This window comes from Acomys minous, assembly GCF_964271855.1.
Source record: "Acomys minous genome assembly, chromosome: 5".
NCBI lineage: Eukaryota > Metazoa > Chordata > Mammalia > Rodentia > Muridae > Acomys > Acomys minous.
The window spans coordinates 64462019-64488471 of NC_140494.1; the positions used below are offsets into that span (position 1 = coordinate 64462019).

At 41.1% G+C, this 26453-nt stretch overlaps 1 protein-coding gene across 1 annotated transcript in view; it reads right to left on the bottom strand.

Moving 5' to 3' along the window:
• The window catches only part of OXCT1 (3-oxoacid CoA-transferase 1), a 115180-nt gene that overhangs the window by 39131 nt on the left and 49596 nt on the right, over positions 1–26453 (bottom strand). Inside the window, exons 8-13 of the mRNA XM_084783726.1 lie at positions 20748–20855; positions 19462–19576; positions 17207–17301; positions 14705–14753; positions 6488–6560; positions 5877–5952 (exon numbers count right to left, since the gene is read on the bottom strand). Coding sequence (XP_084639852.1) covers positions 5877–5952; positions 6488–6560; positions 14705–14753; positions 17207–17301; positions 19462–19576; positions 20748–20855 — 516 coding nt within the window. The remainder of the gene's footprint in view (positions 1–5876; positions 5953–6487; positions 6561–14704; positions 14754–17206; positions 17302–19461; positions 19577–20747; positions 20856–26453) is intronic.

The window sequence follows — 26453 nt, forward strand, 5'->3', positions numbered from 1 at the left end:
TGTGCCTGTGTGTGCGTGTGTGTTGTGTATATGTGTGTATATGAGTGTATATGTATGTACGTGTGTGTATGTGTGCATGTGTGTGCATTTGAGTGTGTATGTGCATGTGTGCGTGTGTGCACGTGTTTGTGTGTATGTGTGCCTGTGTGTGTGCATGTGTGTGTATGTGTGCATGTGTGTGCATTCGAGTGTGTATGTGCATGTGTGCGTGTGTGCACGTGTTTGTGTGTATGTGCGTGCATGTGTTTTATTTTGGAGGAAAGGTTGCAATGGTGAAGGGTAGATATGAAGGGACAGGGAGGTGAGCAGGACTAGGGTGCATGTTGTGAAAACCTCCCCCCAAAAAAACAATTAAAGTTTTTCTAAAAAATCTAAAATGTAAAAGATTCAGGCACACTAAATCTGATAGAAGAGAAAGTAGGGCTAAGTTTGAACTCACTGTTACAGGAAAGGACTTTCAGAACACGACACTAAGAGTGAAGGCATTAAGACTAATAATTAATAATACTTGAGTAGCTAAGAACCAGATTTGTAACATGGGTTCAGTCCCTTCATTTCTCCACATTAATTTTCTGTCCTTCTGTAGCTGAATATTAGAGAATTAATTCCTTAAAACCTTCCTGGCCGGTGGGATAGCAGGATTGTGATCTATAAAACAATCCTTATATTAAAACACAATCTGAATGGAATATTTCAGAGGCAGTGTGGAAATCCAAGAGCTTGATGTTTGCACATATAAATGTCACTGTATAAAAATGCAAAGTGTGGATCAAGATGATCTCCACACCAAAAGAACAAAGTGGGAAGCGGCAACTTCACTCAGTGGAAATGTAAAAATTCAGAGAGTTAAAATTTAGCATTCAAGAACCATTAGCTTTCCACTGCAGGCTCGCACTGCCATCGGCCCTGTGGTCTCATTCCTTACTAAGTCGGCAGCACCATTAGTTGTCATATTACTAATAATGGCATCCGGGGAGGTCTTGTCTATCATTTCTAATGTTCTTCTCCTTTTAAGTTGGCCATTTAATGAGAAGGGGCTGCTACAGTCATGGCAATGCATCATTAGCCAAACATATTACTGCGAACACCACATTCATCACTCAGTTCCTGTATGTAAAAATAACAGGGAGAGGGAGAAGGAGTGGGAGAGGCAAACGGAAGAAAGGAGAGGGGAGAGAACAGACTCCCCTGTATGCTAGGAAGTGTGCCTTCTAACACCAAAGAGACATAGAGCATTCGATCAAATTCTTAACAGTACTTCCAGAAAGGCTTTTTATTGAATTTAAGGAAGGAACTTTATTTTTTTAACATAATATTTTCCAGACACGTGCAAAGATGAAATTATTTTTGTATAAGCAAGCATAGTATCCAAGTAAAGAGCTGTAATAAATAACTTAGAGGGCTAGCAGGATGGCTTGGTGGATAAAGTGCTGCGCATACAGAAGGAAGGACCGGGTGTTCAGAACCTCAGCATCCACTTAAGGCCATGGAGTGTGGCAGCCTGTCTGTAATCCCAGTCCTGGGGTGACAGAGACAGGGGATACCCAGGGCATGCTAGCTAACTAGACAAGTGGGAATGCAGCTTCTGCTGCAGTGAGAGCCCATGCCTCAGAAAGTAAAGTATGATCAAGGAAGAAGCCCATCATCAGCCTTGGTCCGCTACACACACACACACACACACACACACACACACAGTGATGTGTGTGCTCTTGTTAATTACACAAGCATCAAGTGTCTAACTAGCACAGAAAGTACATATATACATACAACATAATTTAGACCCATGCTTCTCAGATGCAAAAAGACTGAATGAAAAACACAAGGGGAAGAGAAGTACCAAGATGCCTGTTTCTCCTCTGCCTTAAGAATGTTTATGTCACACATCTCTGCATGTACTACGAGGGCCTCTGTCTCTAGTACCACACATTATTACACAGCTCTGCTCTCTAGGCAGCTATTCTGTGCTTTCTGCAACCAGCTCTTCTAGATAATCATCCACATCTGCATCCCTTCATAAGTCAATAATCTACGCCAGCTGTGCTCCAAAAATAGGTGCCAGGAAGGCACCAGAGCAGACCCAATGCAGATTCTGAGAGCTGCATGGCTTTTCACGTTTTTCTTAGCTCATCTGGGATTTCACCACCATCATGCTGATGAGGGAATGGGAAGGAGCAAACGACCGCTGTGAAACTTTCCCTTTTTGGATACTCAGAGCAGAACTGTTAAAAATCTGCGCACATGAGAGCAATGCTGCATTGTAAGAAGATATTAAAGGATGAGGCAAATAGCATCCACACCATTTCCTTGTCTTAAAGTCTCAGTGTTTATGATATTCTGACACAGTAATGATCGATGCTAATGCCTTGGTGCTGAGGGCTCAAGACTTACACAGCCAATGAAAAATCATTACGCTTAAGAGAAAATATAAAAGTCAATGAAAAATGGTATCATAAAGCTCAACTTTCCAGCCTCTTGACTGTCAGGTTTTTTTCTAATAAAAATGTATTTAAGCTTTATAAATCAACCTAAATCCTTGAGACAAGCAGAAATAGATTGCTTACTATAACCACATAAAGAGGGTAGAGTGCATCCTGTCTAAAGCCAACAAAAGCAAGAAAGCATTTGAAGTTTGGCCATTGAATACGCACCTTGGATAAACAGGTTTTACTGGTTCCTGTGGCAATGTCTGGTTGAGTGGGTTCAGTTTTAGGCAGATAACATTTAATATTTTGTGGCTCAGCATTAAAGAAGATGGACATAAGAGCCTCACTCATGGAGAGCACTGCTGCTTTCTAAATTTCTATTTTTCCCATCACTCACTCCTAATGAAAGCTCATGCTCCAGACTGTATAGTTTGTAAGGGGTAGAACTGAGGTTCAAAGTGACCTCAGAAGTAGATCTTGTGGCCTTTACCACTATGTGTCACAGTGGATAACAATATGTACTGTGCATCACCTGCGACGAGGTCAAAAAGTGATTATCAGTCTCAAAAGAAAAAAATGTCAAACACAAATGATGCTGCCAACTTTCATTACCAAAAACGTGGGACCAGATCCAAGAACCCTTTCTCTACTTAGTTTCTCCACCAAATGTCATTTCACGATGACCCAGAGCTCTCCATCTCCATCCCAACAGGGCCATTCCTTTGGAACTTGTGAACTCCAAAATTATATGAATAAAATTATAAGGCAACACATACTGGTGTTATAATCATTCACAGAAACCTTAGGAAGATATAAAAATATGAAATAGTACATTGGAAATTTTTCCTTAAAATGGCTATGTATAGTTTACAGTGAAAACATCCAGTCTCGCTGCACGTTAAAGCACAGTGAAAACAAACCCCACGTGTCTGTTTTCAGATGCCCAAGTTCTCCAAAGAGAGGCTCCTGCTGCACATGCCCACCCAGGAGCACTGTGCAAGAAGGCTCACTGCTCCCCCTTCCTGGAGCTAACACTCTTATTCCTTCCCTGTCAGGACTCCAACTTCCCTACTGGAGTCATCTTCTTGACTTGCCATGTACTGTGAGCTGAGCTCTGTGACACTGATTCTGTATTTTATTGTTCCTTTACATAGGCCTTTAAAGCATTACATCGTTCCTACTTTATAGGAAAACAAAAGCATGCAATGGGTCAAGGTATACTGCCCAAACATGACAACAGATTTCAACTAGGATTTATGTTACCATGTTTTTTGTTTTAGTTTATTTATTTTTGATTTATTCACTTAGCATCCCAGTTGTAGCCCTCTCTCTAGTCTCCTCCTGGCCCCACCCTCCTCCACTTCCCTAGTCCTCAGAGATGGGGAGCCCTTCTCCCCTACTATCTGAACCCAGCCTATCAAGTCTCATCTGAACTGCCAGCATCCTTTTCAAGTTAGGAGACCCACACACTAATCTCAAACTCCCATTTTTTGTATCAAAACAAAAATGCTTTAAAAGCAAAAAAGTTTAAGTGGCATACCTAGAGTACTGATATTGTCAGTACACGAACCCAAGGCTTGCTTTTCTAAGTGCCTTCTCCTACCTCACATTGCCTTTTTAATAAAACTTTAAGGTAGAAATGCATTCTGACTCCCTGCACTAATACACACCTGCTGTTTGTCACTGTGACTTACTGAGTGATGCGTGGGTCACCCTCTGTGATTACTTCAGAGCCTCCGAAAGTTGCCACACTGTACCTACATCTGACTTAGAATAACTCCCTCTCACAACTCAAGTAGCAATATAACCCACATTCTTCTAAGAATTCTTTCTATATATATTTTAATGATAAATGAACAGTAAAAATTGTTTTTTAAGACTTATTTATTTATTATGCATACAATGCTCTCTGCCTGCATATACACCTGCATGCCAGAAGAGGGCATCAGATCACATAATAGATGGTTGTGAGCCACCATGTGGTTGTTAGTAATTGAACTCAGGACCTCTGGAAGAGCAGTCAGTGCTTAACTTAACCTCTGAGCCATCTTTCCAGCTCCAGTGTTAATTATTTAATGTGCTTTCTTCCTAACTTGGTCACCTGCTGGAATCATTCACTTTCTTAAAATATTACTTTTATTTTTATTTATATGCATGTCTGTGTGCATGCATGCCACATGTGTTCCTGTGCCAGAAGAAGGTACTGGATCCCCTGGAACTGGAATTACACATGTTTCTGATGTACCTGACCTGGGTGCTGGGAACCACACTGAGGTCCTCTGGAAGAGCAGCAAGTGCTCTTAACCATAGTGCTATCTCTCCAGCTCTGCCTCAATAGTTTTTAACCTTTGAGATGATTCCAATCGGCATTAAATTTGAGAACCAGAACTTTAATTATTATTAAACTTTACTACTTCAAGTAGTAGTAGACCAACAAGGCTAAAGTGACACAGTTTCTAACATAGCCATCAATGATGTAAATCCAACATGTTCAGAATTTTCTTTGAAATAAAGCTGAGATTTCAGATTAAACTGTCATAGAACAGCAATATTACTTAATTAACAGTAATAATTGAAGCCAGTTAAAAAGGCTCCTATTAGCTAGTGCTACAGATAAACACATTGAAATCCTTAACACACACACACACACACACACACACACACACACACACACACACACACACACACACCCCTGGGCCAGCAGCCACTGTGTGCTCTGCTGCTATAATAATGTCCTCTGTTGTTCCCCTTCATCTAATCCCGCAGTAACAGCTTCTTTATGCCCAAAAGAAAGGAAAGAAATCCTGTAAATCTTTTCCAAAGCTAATGCTGAGACTTCCTCCTTCCTTCGTTTGCATCTCTAAGTAAAAATGGCTGCCTTTTCCAAGCATATTTAAGCACCACAGGTTTTGAATTCTCTAACAGAAGACAATGCAGTTGATTAAGGAGTCATACAACCAATCAAGAAAGGATGTGTAATCACTGTAAGAAAAACAGAACTAACTTCCAATCAGTGAACTCTGAAAGAGAGGATCCTTGTTATTCCTAGGTTTAATTCTTGCTGGTAATAAATATCTATCGGTTCTTATATTCATGAGATTATAACCGACCCAGTTTTTCAATCTTCCAATTCTGTTTTTCTAAGGAAAAGCCTCTGGGACATTTTGGTCATTAGTCCCAAAGACACAGTAAACACTGAGCACTTTTCGGGAGTGCTAAATTATATTTGGGCTGTGGTCTCAGCATTTTGGAGGCTGAAAAACCATGCTATGACTTCAGCCTGGACTACAGATTAAGACCAGGCTCAACAAAATTGATTCCACCAAGAAGAGAATATGTTTGCTCATTTTTGATAATTATATCGCACTCTCCTAGCAACTTGAGGGGTTTCCTTAATCCTTTGAAAGTATTCTAACCCAACATAACTCAGAAGAAGGAAAAATGTCCACTTACAGGTATCATCCAGTTAGCCAGGTCACCATATTTAGAAACCTGCATCGCTCCCAACATTGTTAAGTTGACATGTCCCCTGGGAAAGAAGAAAGATATATAAAGCAAACTTCAACCAGCTTTATATCCCCTTTGCTCAAAAGCATCAACAATTACAATAATCTTAGGCCCCAAGATGCATCTGTTCTCCCACTCCCCACAATTGATTTCTAAATAGACCAGCTCTAAGCTAGTGCAAAGAAATAACCATATACATCCTATATTGTCTCCAAAACCAAACTAAACACCGGTGTGCACAGTGAAGTTTGTTGACTTCAGTGAGGGAGAATGTGGCTTGTTTCAAAGGCAAACAGTAGCTGGAAAGTGAGCCTTATAATGTTACTCCAAGCTAGCTGCCACAAAAGATGCAAACCCCAGGTAGGGGGTCTTTTCAAAGTAGCGTGGTAGATATTTCCCTGCCCAACCCTCAGCGGGAATAATTTCACAGCTTTCCGCAGCTGAATAAACCGTGGTCGTTTTAATGGGACTGTGCCTCGGAGTCTGGCTCACAGGATCGGGGCAATGACTCAGCCACTCCACGCTGTGTGAATACGAGGGGTTACGTTATTACATACCCTCTAATCATTGCAAATGATTCATCGCTGGAGAAGAAAGAGGCTCCTGGGAGAACAGTGACTGTTTCCTTTCCTAAATGCACACACAAAAGAAAGGGGGGGTGGGGTGGGGAACAACTATTAGATCTCTGAGATTATGGCAATGGACAGAATGGGAAGTCTGTCCTATCTGTGCTTCTGAAAGACTCTACGATACAACCAAAGCGCACTTGCACGTGAGGCAGCAACCGTCCACCCTCAGAAGAAGTTTTGTCACTGACATTGTTTAGCTTTGTCCACACAAAGCGATAACAACCAAACGCTTATGGGATGACTGCTTGGACATTCTCTATAGGCAAAGCACCCCTTCCTGTCTGTTTGATGCCCTTCGGTGTTGCAGCTTTAGACACAGAGAGCTTGCAGTTAAAGCATGCCGCGGAACTAACTGGCAACACAGGGGCTTCAGGCAAAGATACCATACTGATCATCTGAAATAGGGTTAGAAAGGCGGCTGCAAAGTGATGAATGGTCATTAACTTGATTATGTGATGATTTCACCACTATGTATACACGTATCAAATCAACACATTGGATGTTCTATGTCAACTTGGCACAAGAAGGAATCACAGGAGAGGAGGGGGCCTTAACTGAGAAGATGCCTCCATGATACCCAGCTATAGACCAGCCTGTGGCCATTTTCTTAAGTAGTGCTTAATACAGGAGGGCCCAGCCTGTTGTGGGTGGGGCCATCCCTGGGCTGGTGGTCCTGGTTCTATCAGAAAGCAGGCTGAGCATGACACAGGGAACAAGCCAGTAACTAGCACCCCTCTATAACCTGTGCATCAGCTCCTGCTTCTAGGGTCCTGGCCTGTTTGAGCTCCTGTCCTGGCTTCCTTTGATAATAAACAGTGATGCGGGAAGCACAAGCCAAACAAACCCTTTCCTCCCCAAGTCACTTTGGCCATGGTATTTCATCACAGTTATAATAATCTTGACTAAGACTCCAACGATACTTCAATAATTATGGGGAGAAAATCTAAAATAAAAACAAATGAACAACATAGAAAAGACCTACCTAATTCTTTATTATCGTTAAGCTTGACCCTCCCTCTTCCCATTCTAGTACATACATCCTTCTTTATTCTCTAGCTCTTATAAGCTATGAGCATCTGTCCAATTTCATACTTTCATGAAATCAGAGAACATTTCTGAACACATTTAATACTATAGATTCTCCTGGAGGGACTCCGAAAAATTACACATTGTTACATAAATTTGGAGCTGGGGGATAAGCTTCACATTTGGCTGGCTGTGGTCTATAATCCCAGTACTCTGGAAGCCAAGGCAGAGAGATCACCAAAGTCTGCATAGCAAATTCCAGGCTAGCAAGGATTACAGACTGGGACCCTGTTTCAGAGGTTAAAGATAACTATATGAATAAAATCTCCATGTTTATCCAGTTAGCACAGCAGCTAACACAACCAGTGCCTTGGTCAGACCCAAGATGCTCATCTTGTATGATCTACTTTCTCTCTATCCCAGAGATTCAGAGCATCATATGGTCTCCATGGGAAAAGTGCTTAAATGCTACCTGACCAAGGTGTGTCAGCTGTCTTAGACACTCCATCTTCTGCTGCAGTGCAGTAAGGTAGCTAAGAAGAGGAAGAAAGGCTATCATTGAGCGGTCATAACTTGGAAAAAGCTCTCAGATGCCTCAGGACCCGAAGAGGTCTGGCCATGGCCAGCTGTGCACTACAGCCACACCGCCTGCTTCTCAAGGACTGCTGAAAGCCAACTCTTTCATCAATATCTCCCATTTCAGCTCAAGTATGGAGGAAAAAGTCAGCGTATTTATATCATACTGAAATATTTATTGCCCAGGGGAGTTTGATTCTAAATAATGGAAACATTTTCTCATCTTCCAAAGTACCATAAAACTAAACACTTTGGGGCTTACTTTCTGGCATGGCTGGGGGTGGCTCTTAGACAGCACACAGAAGGCTAAGTGAGATAATGCATGTGAAGTCCTCATTCAGAGCCTGGCGCACACCAGCAGCTCCACAACTTCAGCTCTCATCATTATCACTATTACTGATCCCTCTAAACCACTTAGAAAAAGAGGCAGAGCTGCTCTCTCTCCAGAGAGAACTGCAGAGGACTTACTGGCTTATACAGTAAGGCTGCCAGCCAGCGCGCATGAGCCCTGTGCTTCAGAACATGCAGAATACAGCTGGACCTCATCCGAACAGAACGTCTCCATCTAGCACAATCAGATGCTAGCAAGTTCTGTGAGGTGGAGGGCCACAGAGGAAAATGGTAGAGGACATGAAAGAGAGGTAACTATACCAAGTCCTTGTTTTCTGAATATTAGATCACAATGAATTCCAAGGCATTCTCCACTGAGGATACATGGGAGGTGTTTACTCCTACTATTATTAGCACAGTTATTAGAATTTTGCAGGAGATCCTGAGATGAATGAGGAGCATTCTGGCTCTCTATAAGCCCAAGAACAACTCTCATGGGAAAGTGCCCAGGCCCCTTCTGAGGCAGTCTTTAATTACTCTTACTCTCCTCTGAAGCAAAGTTAACTACCCAAATCTTCATTTATTTATACAATTCATTTCTAATGTATGCATGTGTCTTCTAAGGCAGGGTTATATTCTTTTGAAGTGCCTACCTACCCACATTTTTATATGTGTGTGAGGTCGGAGTACAGTTCTCTGGACTCATTTCTCTTGTGCCACACTGTGGGATCCAAGGATTGAACCCAGGTCAGGCCTGTACCTAAGCACCTCTACCCATGGGCCATTTCACCACCCTGACTTTTATTCACTCATATTGCCGTAAGCATGCCTATCCAATCCAAAGGTCAGTCCTGAAAATATACACGTGTGCAGTATGATTGGAACTAAGCAGGTTCCATTTACATACTTAGGAATACACACACACACACACCCCAATTAAAGAGAACAAAGTGAAGGACATAGAAAAGTTTGGGTGAAGGAAAAAAAGGGGGAAAGTGATGCAGTTATATTTTAACCTCAAAATTAAAAATACTTTAAATCGTACATGGTTATGGGTTTGTATATACTGTGAGTTTTCAAATCAGGAGAAACATTTCTACATTTCCTCTAAAGCTGACCTTTAAAGCCATCCTTTCTCAAGGATGAACACATGAGACCCCCTTTTAGCTTTTTGAGACACACCCTACTGTGCAGTAGCACACCAGAACTCCCACCATCTAAGCATAGCTTACTGCTCACCAGTTAGCCTTCCCTCGACCCCGCCTTCTGCAGGTTCTGGTAACCACCATTCTACTCTCACCTTCCATGACACTGATGTTTTTGTTGTTCCACACATGACTAATATGTGGACTTGTCTTTCTGTGCTTGACTCTATTTTGCTTAGCATTGTCCAAGTTGTCTCAAATGACAGAATACCATTTCTTAACCATTTAATAGTATTCTACTCTGTGTTTTATTTACCCATTGATTAGCTGATAAATACTCAGCCTGTATCCATTTTATTGGCTGTGGTGAACAGTACTGTAACAAACGGTATAGACAGATGTCTCTTTGGTTTGCAAATTTTATTTCTTTTGACAATACACCAAAAAACAGAAGAGAATTGCCAGATTATAAGATATGATATATCATATATATATATATATATATATATATATATATATATATATATATATATCCTTTTAGGTAACATAATTTTTAAACATAGAATATCTAAATGAAAAACCAATATCTAAACATATACTATGTTAAATCCATAATGTTCTAATGCAACATCCAGATTTGATCAGCAGCTATAACAATAAATCAAAATAAATATATAATAACCTCGCCTCTAATCCAAAACCCTGTCCAGACATCCCTCCCACATGACAGCCTGCACCAGGTAAGAGACCCACCTTCCTGCTTCAGTTGTGCTGCTGCATTCGGGGCCCCTCCAAGCACCCACCAACACAACAGGAAGAACCCAACAAATGCTACTCTAAGGTTCTCTCTGACGAATGGCAGTATATACAGAGACGCATAGTTAAACAAGGTGCTAAGAATTAGTGGCAGCTGACTGCTGGTCCCTAAACAAGCCATTTCTAACATCCGTTCTAAGGCTCTGGAAACACTGTGGAAGAGGGGGCAGAAAGAATGTAAGAAGCTGGAAGATAGGAAGACGGGCTGTGAATAGATACATATAGGACAGGGGAGAAATCTGACGAACACACAGGAAGTGCAGAGGCTACAGGGATAGAGGATGGACCTAAGCAGAGAGCCAAATAGACATTCCGGGCAGAGCTGTCTGTCCTTCCATGTGCAGGCCAGCCATTCTCCAGGAGTGGCAGAGCCCTCAAAAGCAGGATGACCTTGGCAGAGGCTGTTCTAGTTGTTACAGGGTGTTTGGCAGAGTCTCTGGACTCCACCTACTAGATGCCAGTAGTGCTCGCTCCCAGAAATAACAGTCAAACATGTTTTCAGACTCTGTCAAATGTCCTCAAGAAAATGGCCAGTATAGAAGTTAAATGGTGGGGCTTTTCATAGGCCACAAAGTGTACAAGGTGACTTTTTTCTAAAGCAATTTCCACAAATGTTAAGTCATTTAAAAAGCATAACTTGAAAAAAAAAAGGCATAACTTGTACATTAAAAGAAGAAAAACAGGGCTGGAGAGATGGCTCAGAGGTTAAGAGCGCTGACTGCTCTTCCGAAGGTTCTGAGTTCAATTCCCAGCAACCACATGGTGGCTCACAACCATCTGTAATGAGCTCTGGTGCCCTCTGTTGGACTGCAGGGGTACATGAGGCAGAGCACTGCACACATAATAAATAAATAAATATTTTTTAAAAAATAAAGCCTCTTCATTTAAAAAAGAAGAAGAAGAAGAAAAACAGCACTGGCAGGGAAGCATGCAGAGCTCATGTTTAATGAGGAAGCAGAAGCATGGAAGGTGTTAGGAATGTCACAGGTTATGTAGGTTTGCATCAGATTTTCTCTGCACCTCCATGCCATCATCTGTACCTCTCTAAAATGGGCTTTCCAGCAGGTGTAACTCAGTGTATGACAGAAAGCCATGGAGCAGGAATGAGATGGTGGGAGCTCGGATGCTAATGATCGTATCTTGGGCCCTTTAAGATTACAGCAGGGGAGCAGGGCGTGGTGACTCACGCCTTTAATCCCAGCACTGGGGAGGCAGAGGAAGGTGGAACACCATGAGTTCGAGGCCAGCCTGGTCTACAAAGTGAGTTCAGGACAGCCAAGGCTAGACAGAGAGACCCTGTCTCGAAAAAACAAACAAAAAACAACAACAAAAAAGATTCGGCAGTGTTTCAGAACTAGAAAACTAGTCAGCCCATTGAGACTGAGCTACTTAGGTGTGCTGGTGGCACACATCTTTAATCCCAGCACTTGGGAGGCAGAGGCAGACGGATCTCTGTGAGTTCGAGGCCAGCCTGGTCTACAAAGTGAATCTAGGACAGCCAGGCTACACAGAGAAACCCTGTCTCAAAAAAACAAAACAAAACAAAACAAAACAAAAAGAAAGGGAGAGACTGAGCTACTTGAAGCTCAACAGAGTAGGAAACTCCTCCTGTCCAACTACGTGACTGAAGAGATCTGCTACTCTTCCACAAAAAAAAAAAAAAAAAAAAAAAAAAAAAGGGGGTTTTACACAGGCAAAGCCTGACCCTGGAGAAATGGGGTTATTCAGTGTTGCAAATAACTAACTAGCATAGTAAATTAATTAAAGCAAGCAGTGAATATTTTCACAGATCAGTGAGCTACCACAAAGGGGGTACAGTACAATTCACATACAGCCTTGGTTAAATGTCATTATTGCATGATCACACTGGCCTTCTCAGAGTGAAGCTGTGGTAGCGAATTCAAATACTCAACCTGAACGCGTATAATTTCCCAAAATCCCAAGTGTCAGACATCAATTCTACTTGACAGCCGGCCTTTATGCTTAGCTCGCATTACTTCTGAGAGTTACACATGCTATTTTTGAATGCCAAGTAAGAACAATACTTGTGTGGGGGCAGAATGAATAAAGAAGACACTGAAAATCCTCCTAGGACATAAATTAATTTCTTAAGAGGAGCCCCCACTGCAAGGACGAGAGGAAGGCCAACAGAAAAGCAATGTCACCCACAAGCATCCTGACAGTTGCCAAAAGGCCCAACCTGTTCATTCTCTAGGTTGCTAACACGCTACATGTCCCTGTCACATAGCAGGCTGATAATAAAAGGCAAAGAACGTGACCACAGCGGCAGAGGAGAATCCAATGCTGGGATCTCCAACTCAAAGAAACTCTCTGCTTGCGTTCAGGTCACATCCTGGATATGAACCCAGGGGCCTGGTGAAGACTTAAGTAATGCCACCCTTAGAGGATGCCCTTTCATGCTAAGGAGACCTACAGTACAAAATACTAAGCATTGCCTACAATCAAAACTCCATTGCACCAGCCTGACACTATGCACTCACTCCCACTTTCGCTAGCCACAGAAGCCCAACATAGTTCCACTTGGAGTTGGCCAATAGAAGGCCCAAGCAGGAGACCCCAGAAGATAACATTAGGCCACCAAGGTCACTGGAATTTCGCGTTAGTTTTTAATCCAAATGGCACACTTCCTGTTGGGTGGCTCTCTCCTGGCACAACCCTTTTAAGGGTAAAGTAGGAAAATTCTCTGTAGGGTTTCCTCATCACTTCTGAGATCCCTTCATGGTGTCCAAACCCTGATAAATTGCTGACCTTTGAACTCTTCTCGGTAACACCATGCAAGGGTGTGTTCTCAATTTACAGGCAGGACCTTGTGTAACCCATTAATGTTCTGGGATGAGTGGCAGTAGAGAAGGACCCTGAGGGGACAGAAGCTCCCCAAGAAGACCAAGAGGACTGACTGACACCCCAAAGGAGGACCTAGGCCCCCCACTCAGATGTAGCTGATAGGCAGCTCAGTCTCCATAGGGGTCTGCTAGTAAGGAGAGCAGGGGCTGTCTCTGCCATGGACTCTGTTGCCTGCTCTTTGATCACCTCCTCCTGGCAGGGTGTCTTACCATGCCACAGAGGAGGAGGACACAGGCAGTCTTGATGAGACTTGATAGGCTGGGGTCAGTTGGAAGGGAGGAAAGCTCTCCCTCTCTGAGGACTAGGGGAGGGACATTGCGGGGAGTCGGGAAGGGGGTGGGACTGGGAAGAAACAGGGGAGGGGGGCTACAATTTGGATGTAAAGTGAACAAATTTTTAAAAATAAATTCAAATTAAAAAATAATAAAATAGGTTGAGGTCTTTAATCCACTTGGACTTGAGTTTTGTGCATGGTGACAAATAGGGGTCTAATTGCATTTTTCTATATGTAGACATCCAGTTAGACCAGCACCATTTGTTGAAGATGCTGTCGTTTTTCCATTGAATGGATTTGGCTTCTTTGTCGAAAATCAAGTGAGCAAATGTGTGTGGATTCATCTCTGGGTCTTCAGTTCGATTTCATTGATCCACTAGCCTATTGCTGTGCCAGTACCATGCTGTTTTAATTACTATTGCTCTATAGTACAACTTGAGATCAGGTATGGAGATTCCTCCAGAGGATCTTTTATTGTATAGGATTGTTTTTGCTATTCTGGGCTTTTTGTTTCTCCATATGAAGTTGAGAATGGATGGGACATTCTCCACTGTTGAGTGGAGAAGGAGATCTAACTTTCACACAAACTCTGGTGCCCCGTATTTGAACATGTCCCTTGGATGGAGATGCCTGGTGGCACTCAGAGGAAAGATAATAGGTCACCAAGGAGAGACTTGATACCCTATGAGCATATACAGGGGGAGGAGGTCCCCCTCAGACACAGACTTAGGGGAGGGGAGAGGAGTAGGGGAGAAGTGGGAGGAAGGGAGGAATGGGAGGATACATGGGATGGGCTAACAACTGAGATGTAATATGAATAAATTAATTTTAAAAAATAAAAATTTTTTAAAAAAAGAAAGAAACACACACAAAAAAATAATAATAATAAAATAAATTTATGTAAAAAATGCCACTTGCATTTCCTCCTTTATCTCAGCTGAGAGTGAATGAGAGTGATCTCAAACACTTGAAGGTTCATTTTTCCCCCTTTATCATAAATATAGTGAATTCTCTCCAAGAAATGATAGAATTGGGATCATGTCGTTGCCAATATTTGACCCAGAACTAAACAATAGCAAAAGTAAATGCTGAAAGCTTATGTAGTGAATGTACCTGCATTGATGAGATCAGCATCCGCTTCATCTTTTAGTGGGTATGGGCCCTGTCAAGCACAACAGAACACACATTCAGTGAAGAACAGAACCACGGTTCCCCAATCACATACCGAAACCATTTCAATACCTTCCCAGAAGACAAAGACTGGAGGAAAACTTTTCAAAAACAAGTCCTGAGTTTTCATAACTCTTTCTCATATTGATTATGACTGGGCAAATAAGAAATAGCTCATAAAAATTACCAGTCTATTTTAAGAAGAGTAACTCTTCAGTGCCTGCTATGTAGGTAACAAACATGATCAGGCTTCTGACATTGTACTTTAACAATATTGTCAAAAAAAAAAAACAAAAACAAAAAACAAAAAACAAATAAAAACAAAAAAACAATATTGTCTATGAACTTCACAGAAGAAGCACACAATCAAGTTGTGTGTGTGTGTGTGTGTGTGTGTGTGTGTGTGTGTGTGTGTGCTTGTGTGTGTATGCCTGTTTGTCTCGTACTTCTCCTTGGTTGTTCATTCCATTTTATTCCTACTTCGTTGGGATATTTTATTCCATGTTTGTTTTTTAGAGAAAAATGAGACAGGCAGCGTGGCGTTGGAAGGGTAGGGAGGTGGGGAGGTGGGGAGGACCTGGAAGGAGCGATCTCAAGTTAACCACTCACAAAGGAAAAATTAGGGTTTTGTTTGCTTGGTCTTTGTTTTGTTTTTGAGACAGGACTTCTCTGTAAGACAGCCCTTGCTGTCCTAAAACTCTAGACCAGGCAGGTCTCAAACTCACAGAAATCTGGCTGCCTCTGCCTCCCGAGTGCTAGGATGAAAGTGGTGCACCCCCACCCCCACCACAGAAAAACTAGTTTTCTCCAACAGAGTCTAACTGGGTAGCATTTATGACCTCATTCCCAGCAGTAGATGGTCAATAGAAAATTAACTCAATGGTATTTTTGGAGAGCTTTGTTTGTTTGTTTGTTTGTCTCATCATGCTTAGTCTTTTGTTTTGTTTTAACCTTACAGATCTTTTGTGTTTTTATGATTTCTCTCTCTATCTCTCCCCCCCCCCCCGTGTGTGTGTGTGTGTGTGTGTGTGTGTGTGTGTGTGTGTGTGTGTACATATCTGTATGTGTTTCTTGTGCTCTTTCTTTGGCTCTTTTTTGTTTGTTTGTATATTTTGTCCTATTCTGGTTTGGGTTTGTTTGCTTTATTTTTTAGTTACCTGTTTGTCTTCTAATGAGGAAAGAAGAGGATATAGATTTGGGTGGGGAGGTAGGGAGGATCTAGAAAGACTTGAAGGAGAAGAAATTGTGATCTGAATATACTGCATAAAAACCTATTTTTAATAAAAATTGAAATTATTCTAAACAGTATACATTGTATGAAGAAATTTTTCATTAATAAAAAGAAGAAACAGTAACAAAATAATCTCATGTTTTAAGTTGTGACCTTTGTTGGGTTGCATGAATGCTTATCTTGGCCCACACAGAGACTGTGGGCCACAGGTCAAACCTACCTGAAACCCTTTCCAGTAGGATAGTGAATGCTACCTACACATGTATTGTTTGGTGACAAAGACTTGGAACAGTAGCCCTTTTGTTTCAGTATATAACACTTTGGAAGTCTGAATCTGGAATTATAATTTTAGTCTTCTCTATATCTATATATGGGCATCCATATCCCTTTGCTCTGTTCTTGTCAGTAGAATATTTTAAAAATATGGCTGTGTATGCATGTGTGTGTATGCATGCATGACACGTACACATGCATGTATATATGCATATGTTTTGGTGGAGTTCAAAACAAGGACTTCACATGTTATGCACATGTTTTCTGCTACCCTTGAGGTATGAGGTAGATCCTCGAACTAATCTCATAGTCCTTTTTATAAGGTAACTCTAGTGACTTGAATAGAGCTAAACACTTCTATATCAGGACATATGCTAAGAGAAAGGGGGAAAGGAAAAGATGTAAGAGTTAAGAATGAGTAAAAACTGCCTATAAATATCTAATATACTCCCAGAAGACTAAAAACTTTTTAAAATTTATTTTAAAAAATTATTTATAGGACTAAAAACTATCCTATAAATAAATTAAATTGACAATGTTTTAGGCCTCTACATATTTCTCTTTCAATATTCTATGTGGCTAGTTGATAAAAAAAAAAAAAAAACCTTAGTTTCTCTGTCGTCCAAATAAAGAAGCTGACCATTCTGGACAACCTCAGAGGTTCCTCAAAGGTACAAGTCTATGCACAACATCAATTGGAATCTGCTTCTATCCAGACATACAGACATCATTTTGTGTCTCTGAAAATGACCTGAAATGGCTAAACCAAGTAGTATCTACTATGTGCCTGTGGTCATTGTATATCCTGACCATACAGGATATGCATTCTTCCAAATATATAACGTTATCACAATAACAGCAAACATGTACTGAGAGATAATAAAACACTACAAATATCATTTGCCATAGCTCATAAAAGAAAAGTTTAATTGTCAACTTACCAAGCCCAAGACTCCATTTTCACTTTGAAGGTGAACAGTCATATTTGGATTGATGAAGTTGCTGGCCAAAAGAGGTATCCCTATACCCAAGTTAGCTGGAAGAAAGATGTCAAGGCACAACACAGCAGGAGCAGACACTGAGCTGTAAGGCTTTGCACATATAAATCAGAACAAGAGTCTTCCTTAGAGGGAATTGTTATGAATATTATAACTAAATGAATTCTCCAAACACTCTCTGCACACTTGCTGGCAATTCTTAAAAAAGAAAATCTCTATTTAGTCCCCATTTCCCCACTAACATTAATGTGCTTTGTCACAAAAATCAAAGGAGTGGCTTCAAAAGATAACCAAGGTCATTTTAACAGCAGTGTAAGTCAGACTTTATTCTCACTAATGTGTTTAGCTTCTAAGCAGGTCAAGGCTAGTGTGTCCTCTGTAGTGTGAGGCTAATGCTCTTCTCAACAGGGTCAGCAGAAACACCTCAGAGATCTGTTCTCCATCATTTCTCAGAGAATCCCTCAGCAGAGCTGACTTAAGGGGAAAAATGGTACCCTGAAGAAATTCTACTGAAAGTAAAATCTTTATGAGTCATGGCCAGACACATGAGAGAGATGGGCAGGGGTGGGGGAGGGGGACAGAGAGAAAGAGAGGGGGGGGTTTATATATTATATCAATTTACTAACTACCAAGGCAAAAAAATATATAAGCAATGGCCGGGTCATTTCTCGTGGACACAGAAGTCTGAGAAACTACACTATTTGGCTCACAGTCTAAACAACCACAATCAAACATCAGTATAATTTGTGCCTAATCTCTCAGTCATGAAAGAGCATGGTACATACTAATTCTGTTATGGAAAACTATTTTGAGGAAATCACAAGCCATGGACCTAAGCTCTTTACATACACAATTATGGAATTACTTTTAAATACTTAAGTAAGAAGCTGCATATGGTGGTGCACTCCTTCAATCCCAACACTCAGGAGACAGAGGCAGGTAGATCTCTGTGAGTTTGAGGCTAGCCTGGTCTACATAGTGACTTCTAGGACAGCCAGTGCTATTTAGAAGAACTCCGTCTCATTAAAAAAAAAAAGAGTAAATAAATAACAATACATATACCAGGAAACAAATGGCTGTGCACAATAAGTGTTGACTAAAGTAGGTAATAAAGACCTTTAATTTAAGATGGCAATACAATAACAGTGAATAAAGCGCACCGCCAGGGGTCACTATCACATGGAAGGAGTACTGCAGTCCTTGCTTATGCAAGCCGGGTAAGGCAGGCAGCAGAGAAAGGCTGGAGGCTGAGAATCAGTGCAGCCTGACCCCTCCCCTGCATATGCATATGATGGATGGTGGCTAATATGACACCCTCTTGCTCCATGTGAATTCTTACCACCACACAGGTGCAAACAGAAAACTCACAAAGTAGAGAGGCTGAGAGGTGAAAATAGAGGAGGAACAGAAAATTATCCCTGTCAAGACGGCAGAAGAAATGGCTGCAACTCACAGGAAAAGGAAGCTCACAGATGGACAGTTTCTAGTTCCGTCTGCCCTAGGTCTATAAGAACAGCTTCACCAGAGCCAGCAGACCACAGATAGTCATCTTATCGCACACCATGTGAATTGCTTACTCTATAGCTCAATATCTAGCATACTGAAAATGAGCATAGTGATAGAACAGCCTCACTGTTGCTTAAGTGTGTTCACACTTCAGGCACTAGTTGTGCTAAATCATGTCCACTCTGGTAACTTTTTCCAAAGATAAGAAGTGTGAGGTACAAAATTTCATTCATTCAGTGAGTACCTCTATGAGTCAAAGTACCAGACAAGAGAGTGCATTCATAGGGTCTTTATCAAAGGCAGCAGAGGTTTGGTAAGAACTTGGATTTTATGGCTCACTGACTAATCAATGTTAAAATACCAAGAAAATAAATAACATCAATTATGGCCATGATTCTACGATTTGAAGCAATCATCTTGAGTAATGGCACCTCCCTAAAACTTACTAGCTCCATGCCAGACTGCAGAGATGCGATGTACACTCCTTCTCATCGAGAAGGCAAGTAGATATTAAACGCCAACCTCAAAAATCTTGCTACTTCTGGATCACATATTCCATTTTGGAAAGTTTGACTACTTGTAAAGTTAATGTGAAACTATATGACAATCATTAGTCAGAGGCCAGATAGCCCATTGAACATGGAAAAATCAAGGACTGTATATTTGGCGGACTTTAGACTGGCAAAGGATACCGTACATGCCATCTTCAAACTCAAGAGCGGCTCTCTTGATGATCCGTTCCCTAACGTCGTCTCCAGGTTTACCAGATTTGGCTTTCCCATCTCCTTCCTTTCGGAGTGACAAACGCTTTAAAGTAAGCACAAACAAAGTGTCCATGCTTAAGATCTGCTTTCATGAAACTTTGTTATTTGCAATATAAAAATTTGTAGGAAAAACAAATTGCACTCATTACCAGTAGGAGGCAAGTCTACAATATAATGGAGTGTTTTTAAAAAATAATTCATGAGTGATATAGAAATAATTATTTAGGAAGTAAATAGAGCAGGTCAGATTTGTTTGAAGAGGAAAACAGACCTGCCTGTACTGCAAAGCAAGCAACTCCATCTTGTCATTGCCACTGTGATGACTGCACTGTTCTGATTAAGACTTGACAGCTGAATTCTCCTTAGGTGTTCAGAAACTGAGCCTGAATAAAGGAAAAGACATAGGCCCTGGCCATCTGCCTCCTGGAGCTATCAGGATGTGTTTACCAGGTGTAGCTGCTGCCAATTGCCTATTTCCACCTGCAGAGTCTACACTGGCTTTGCTACGTATACATTAAAGGAGCCATGGAAACAGCCCGGGAACTGTGTCCTTTACTGAATGTCCTTAAAATAGACTGGTCTGTTTGTAAATATCCTACCCTCACTCTCAAGGCTCCTGATAGCAGTCCCGGATTGCGTATTGTCTCTCACTCTGATTCCTAATGTTCCGTGCTCTGTATCTACTCTGGTGCTAGTCCCTAGAAGCTTTGGAATCTTGACACCAACTGAGACCTGGTAAGGTCAGTCATTGTGGAAAAGCCCCAGTTCTCCTGGTATTCAATTCTAGACACCTTCATACTGATCATCTTGTCATAGCTCAAAGCTAGTTAAAAATTATATTCTTTCTGTATTCCATAAAAATACAAAACTTTTCAAGATGGTTAGATACTTAAGAACAAGCATTAAGACTCCAGAGGGGTAAAGCCGCCCAAGATCTGATTATTCACCTCTGCCCTGTACGACAGTTATCCAAAATCAGGGCTCATACACTGCAGCCATTACAGAATCCTGGCAGATATATGACAGCCCATAAAACCACAAGATGTGGAGTCACCGTTAGGCTGGGCAGATGCACACTCAGTTCCTTCCCAGTGGACACCCCGGAAGCTCCTTCTTAAGACTGCTCTGCTCCAAACTTCTGTCACCAGGGATGGCTTGAGAGACTGTCTGGTAACCAGATCCGTATAGACTGTCAATAAAGCTCTGCAAATTACCTCAATTCTCTTCTCATATTTCTCTCCCTTTATAAGGCGGTGTACATAGATTTTTGGAATGTGGATATCTTCTGGGGCAAATGAGCCAATGTCTACAATTTCTTCAACCTAGAGCAAAACAAAAAAACACTAAGTGAAACAGTGAAAGCCTAAAACGAGCATGTTTAAGTTTTTAAAAAGTAAAACATAAATTCATGCCCAGCTTGTGAATACGTAATGTATGTGTGTATGTATAAATAATACACACATGTATCTATACAGGCACCTGCAATGCGTACCACACTCTTTAAACTCACAACTGAAAAAGAACCTGAAATCCATATATCTGAATGTTTGCATCCAGGGCATAAAGTACTAACAGAACTTAGCACTTCTCCAGAACAACTTTGGTTACAAAGTCATCAAATTAACCAGGGAAGCTGCTGGCACTTTCATAGATGGTAGCTCAACCAGGCAAAGCTCAAAACACACTCCTTAAAATTAATGAGGAATTTATCATATCAAAGGCAAAAATCTGTAACAACATCTGTGTGGTCAATTGAAGAGGTTTTTAAAATATAGATGCAAATGACATTCACAGCCATTTTTAATCACTCCTGTTGTTCCCTTCCCAGGATCATGACAGAACTGTAATCATTGAAATAATTTTACTCAAAGATGGATAATTGATTTTAATATGGAAATTTCATGAAGGAATTAGTAGGTAATAACTAGAAACGTTCAAATTAATTCCAATCAGAATCATTCACAGACGTTTTGCAATAATAGAAAAATGTCCCCATGTTAGTCTGCTATGTTAGGATTCATTTTTTTTTTAAAGTTTTCTTTTCTGATTTTTGTTTTTTGCTTTTTTAAAAAACAGCAATATAAATTAGCTAAGAATGACAAGGAGTCAAGAAAAACTAATCCCAACATTAAATTCTGGTTAAAGCTAATTTTGGTTAAAGAATTAGCTCTTTCGTGACAAATGCGTATAATGGCTGTCATATTGCTATGGCTTGACTCCTGATGCTATATACTCACAGTCTATATATAAAGAGTTGGGACACTCTCAGGTCAATGAGCAGGGGCTAACCTTTATGGACAATATCCCCTTTGTGTGTGCACTTTGCTCTCCAGCCACAGTTGAGGTGAACAGGTTGTCCTATCACACATCCCCAACTACTGCTATCCAGTGCCCCACCGGAGGCCCAATGGCAGTGGGACTGCCTGAGCATGAAAGAACAATTCAAAGCCATGGCCCAAAGTAATCCTGTTCTCTTCATGAGGTAATTAACAAATATTTTATCATAATGACAGAAATCTAATACAATACCCAAAGCAAATAACTGTTTGCTTAAATGAGCCAACTTATTTAAACAAGGAGAGTTATTTTGAACTTGAGTTCTAAATTATTAAAGAAACTACCCAGAAGTCTTTGGAGGTAGCCCTCTGCTCTTTCACCAGGCTCCTCCCTCAGAGAAGGAACATGGATGACAGATGACATTTATAGCACGCTAACCCCAAGCAGCTGTAGAGTACCGTTTAGGACACTGGGTGAGAACTATCTTTCTAATAAGAAAGACCTGGGTAAAAGTTAAAATGCCAAGGGGGAATCGTGGCATCCAAGTAGAGTTAGTGTGGAGCGATGGGCTTGGGAACAATCAAGAGGGACAGGGAACGTGGGGCCCTGCGTGCTGCTCCTATAGGGGATGACAAGAAGACTTCTTGTCCTATACTCTTGTGTCTCCATCTGAACCTTTCTGGTACCATAGCATACTCCTATTATTCTATTCTCTCTCTCTCTCTCTCTCTCTCTCTCTCTCTCTCTCTCTCTCTCTCTCTCTCTCTCCCCCCCCCCTTTCTTTCCTCCCTCCTCCTTTCCTCCTTCTCTCTCTTCCCCCTTCCCACTTTCTCTCTGTGTATGTTGTATATGCACATGTTTGTGAGGGTGTGTGCATGTTTGTGTGCAGGTGAACATGCACATATGTGCATGCATGTGTGGAGGCCTCAAATTGACAATAGCGTCTTTCTCAATCTTCCCCACCTCTTATTTTTTCAGCTTGGTGAGGCCAACTGGCTGATGAGCTTTAGGGACCTAGGGATTAAAGGTGTCTGCTGCCACCATTGACTGTTTTTATGTGGTTACTGGGGTTCCAAACTCAGTCCTGCACTTTCTACTGCAGGCATTTACTGACTTAGCCATTTCCCCATCCTGTCCTGGTTTTCTTTCTACATAGCAGAGATAAGATTAAAAGGAGCTGGAGGTAGTTCTGTGCTGTCAACTATTGCTGCTGTGTCTGAACCTGGTTCTTCTTTGAGCCTTCACAGTTCATTCACAAGTTCACCTTGTTTTCAACTTAAGCCTTCAATGAAGTTCTTGACTTTAAAATTGTTTCTATTATACTGAGGATATATATTAAGGCTTATTATTTAAGCAAATATTGACCTCTCATTCATTATAAAATTAGAAACATCAATGGTCAACCACAGGGAATTGATAGAAATAAATATTGGGTGTCCTAACAGAACAAACCAATTACCATGCTTTTGTAAAACTGGCCAGCATCTTACAATTTAATGTTCCATAAAAATATAAGATTTTTCAAAATCAAATATTTATACATACATGCTTCAACACACTACATCATTTTCCTTTTTTAATTTCATGGTGAGCTTATTAATTGCAAAAATGGTAGATATGTGGATACTTGCATATTGCATTGATCAAGTCAGAGTAATTAGCATGACCTTTCAGAACAGTCATGTGCTAACCTATGAGAAACAGAAGCAAAATTCCAATAATCGCTCTCTCTGGGTAACTGTACAAGTTATTTCTGTGGAGGGGGCAGAAGCCAGAGGACAGCCTCAGGTTGTTAGTTCACAAGCAGATCCACTAGCATGCCTCTAGGTTGCTTAGCAACCTCTGACATCATCACCTACCACCAGGTGTGTGTCAGATGCCCTTTAGCTGTACAGCAGATATAAAAAGGCCAACCTACCACTTTATATCTCTCTTGCTCTTGCTCTCTCTCTGCCTCAGTTTCTCTCCCCTTCCCTATTACTAGGGCATCCCTCCCTATCTATCTATCTGTCTATCTGTCTATCTATCTATCTATCATCTATCTATCTATCTTATCTCTATCTCTCTCCTACTGTCTCTCTCTTCCCTTGTGGTCCTTTCAGGCCCTATCTCCCCTCCCGTTTCCTTCCCACGAAATAAATCTCTCCATATCAGATCTGCTGTGTCTGATCTTATATCTCTAATTCAGTACAATTTACTTCTGTTTCCCCTTCAAGGGGTAAACCCTAAAACACATTTGGATATTAGCGAGGGTGCCCGAGTCTTCACAAATGCTAAGCACACACTCTGCCACTGTACTCCATCCCTAGACCCTCATAAATGCTATGCATTCAAAAGACGCAACAGATACCAAATAAATGGTTTCCCAAACTAGGAGATACAAAACCCGAAGCATGTGAGAGATTTCACAATTAGATCTGCCCCTAACTAACAAGGCACAGTAAGAAGCAAACGGAAAGGCTGTGAAAACCAATTGCTGCATTAGGAAGTAAAGCACAATAACCTTTTCCTTATTATCCTGATGACAATAATGTGAATTCTTTTCCATGCCTAATGCTGCTCCAGTCAGTCTGGCCTTCAGATCTCCTGCTGGAATTACAAAGGCATATTCTTAATGTGCCTGCCTGAGTAACTCTTTAGCAAGATTAAGGGGAAAAAGGGCTGGGGTAGGGGGAGGCTTCCTCACTGAAACTGGAAATCTCAAGAGTAAACATCACTATTGATTTTTCTGGTTCCACAAATTAGTTTCCCCAAAACTTATGAAATCAAGACAAAGTTTCATTACTAATGGCAATTATAACATAACTTTCAAAACAAATAGACTAAACATGCCCTAGTTTAAATTTTTAAGAAGCAAAAATTTGGTTAAACATAATCAGTTCCACACTTTGTAGTGCTAATTTCTGCATTGTAGAAGTTGCTTGTGCAGCATTTGTTAAAACAATACCAACACTTGGCTGTGCTGAACACATCTATAGAAACAAGGCTTTCTTGGTGTTGGCTAGCAGAATCGGTAGCAAATATGTAAAGTAAAACCAAGAGGAGAAAATTTGTTTTCAGACCATCTAAGAAGGGGTTGACAACAACAAAACAGAAAGGGCAGAAATATCTTCATGGTGTCTGTCCACGGGGCCTGAAGATGTTGCTGGTTCTGTAGATCTTGGGACAAACTCAGAAAAAGCCAACAGGATGATTTAAAAGTCCAGTGAGATCGATCAAGTTACAATACAGGCAAGAAAGAAAACCTGGCAGCAATGAATGGAATAAACTTCTTGCAGAGACCTTTGGTAAAAAATGACAGAAGGCACCCCTGACATTACTAGAAAAAAAAAAAAAATCAAAGGACCAGAGGGGAAAGCGGGGCAAATGTAAACAACCTGAGATAAGCTGATGACGGAAGAAGTAAGACTGGCCCAGCCTTCTCCCTGCCAATGAGAACAGCTCTCACAGGGCAGCATCTGGTACCTGGGAAGCCAGACACTTGACGCTGCTCTCTCTAGTCAGTGTTCGTCTTGCTCCAGTCAGTAACAAGAAAACAGGAGCTAGGAAATGCTAATTGTTATCAATTTGATCTTTGTTTATTGCATTTTTTGTTTGGTTGGTTGGTTTGGGTTTTTGGTTTTTGAAGACAGAGCTTCTCTGTATAGCCTTGGCTGTCCTGGACTTACTTTGTAGACCAGGCTGGCTTTGAACTCACAGAGGTCCATTTGCCTCTGCCTCCTGAGTACTGGGTTTAACACATGCCTGGCTCCTGAACTTTGTTTTTAAAGGCTTACTTTCTCTGCCTTGTACCTTCCTGCTTTACAGGTCTGCAAAGTTTTATGTGAAAGCCCAGAGAAAATATTCATCCCTGGTGACAATGTTTTTGTTTGTGCTTAGGAAATGTCTCAGGTAGAACAGGGAAACTATAAGGGAGCCTTCCCCCCCCCCACCCCCCTTTTTTTTTAGTGACAACCTCAGTTTGTTACATCGACAACCATGGTCAGGTTTAGTTACTTCACTAACTAAAGCTGTTAGTGAAAGTGGCTGCACCCCTGCAAAAGTCTGCAGTGGTGTAAAGATAGGATCTTGCACGGCACAAGGAAAAGGCTTTCACCCACACTCGCTTCTGGAGTCACTTCAACTGTCACAGAACACTCTTCTTCTGAGAAAAAGAAAAATGGTCCTGTCTCAGGCTGAAAATGAAGGGCTTTGGATTATTCTGGTTTCACCCTGAGAAAAAGAGAAAGAGGAACTATGGAGAAATATTTATCATTCAGAAAAATGCAAAGGAGCAAAAGAAATTAACAGAGGATTCTTGCCTACATAAGGCCTGTGCTAAGCAAGAATATGGCCAGTTAAAGCAAATGAGAAAATAACATAGAGCCTCAAAGACCAGCAACAAAGATGAATGTGGACATCGTCACAGAAATGCACAACAGAAGAGCAAAGAGCCACCAACTTTTATTAATTATAGTCCTTTCCTCAGACATGATCCTCTGATCAGCATTGCAAACAGTAGAGAATATGATTGCAAAGGTGTCACTGAAACCTAGCAGATGAGATCTGATGCCAAAGGACACTCTGTGTTCTTTAATGAAAACAGGCTTTGATTCAAAACAAAACAAAACAAAACCCAACAACAAACAAACAAACAAAATGTC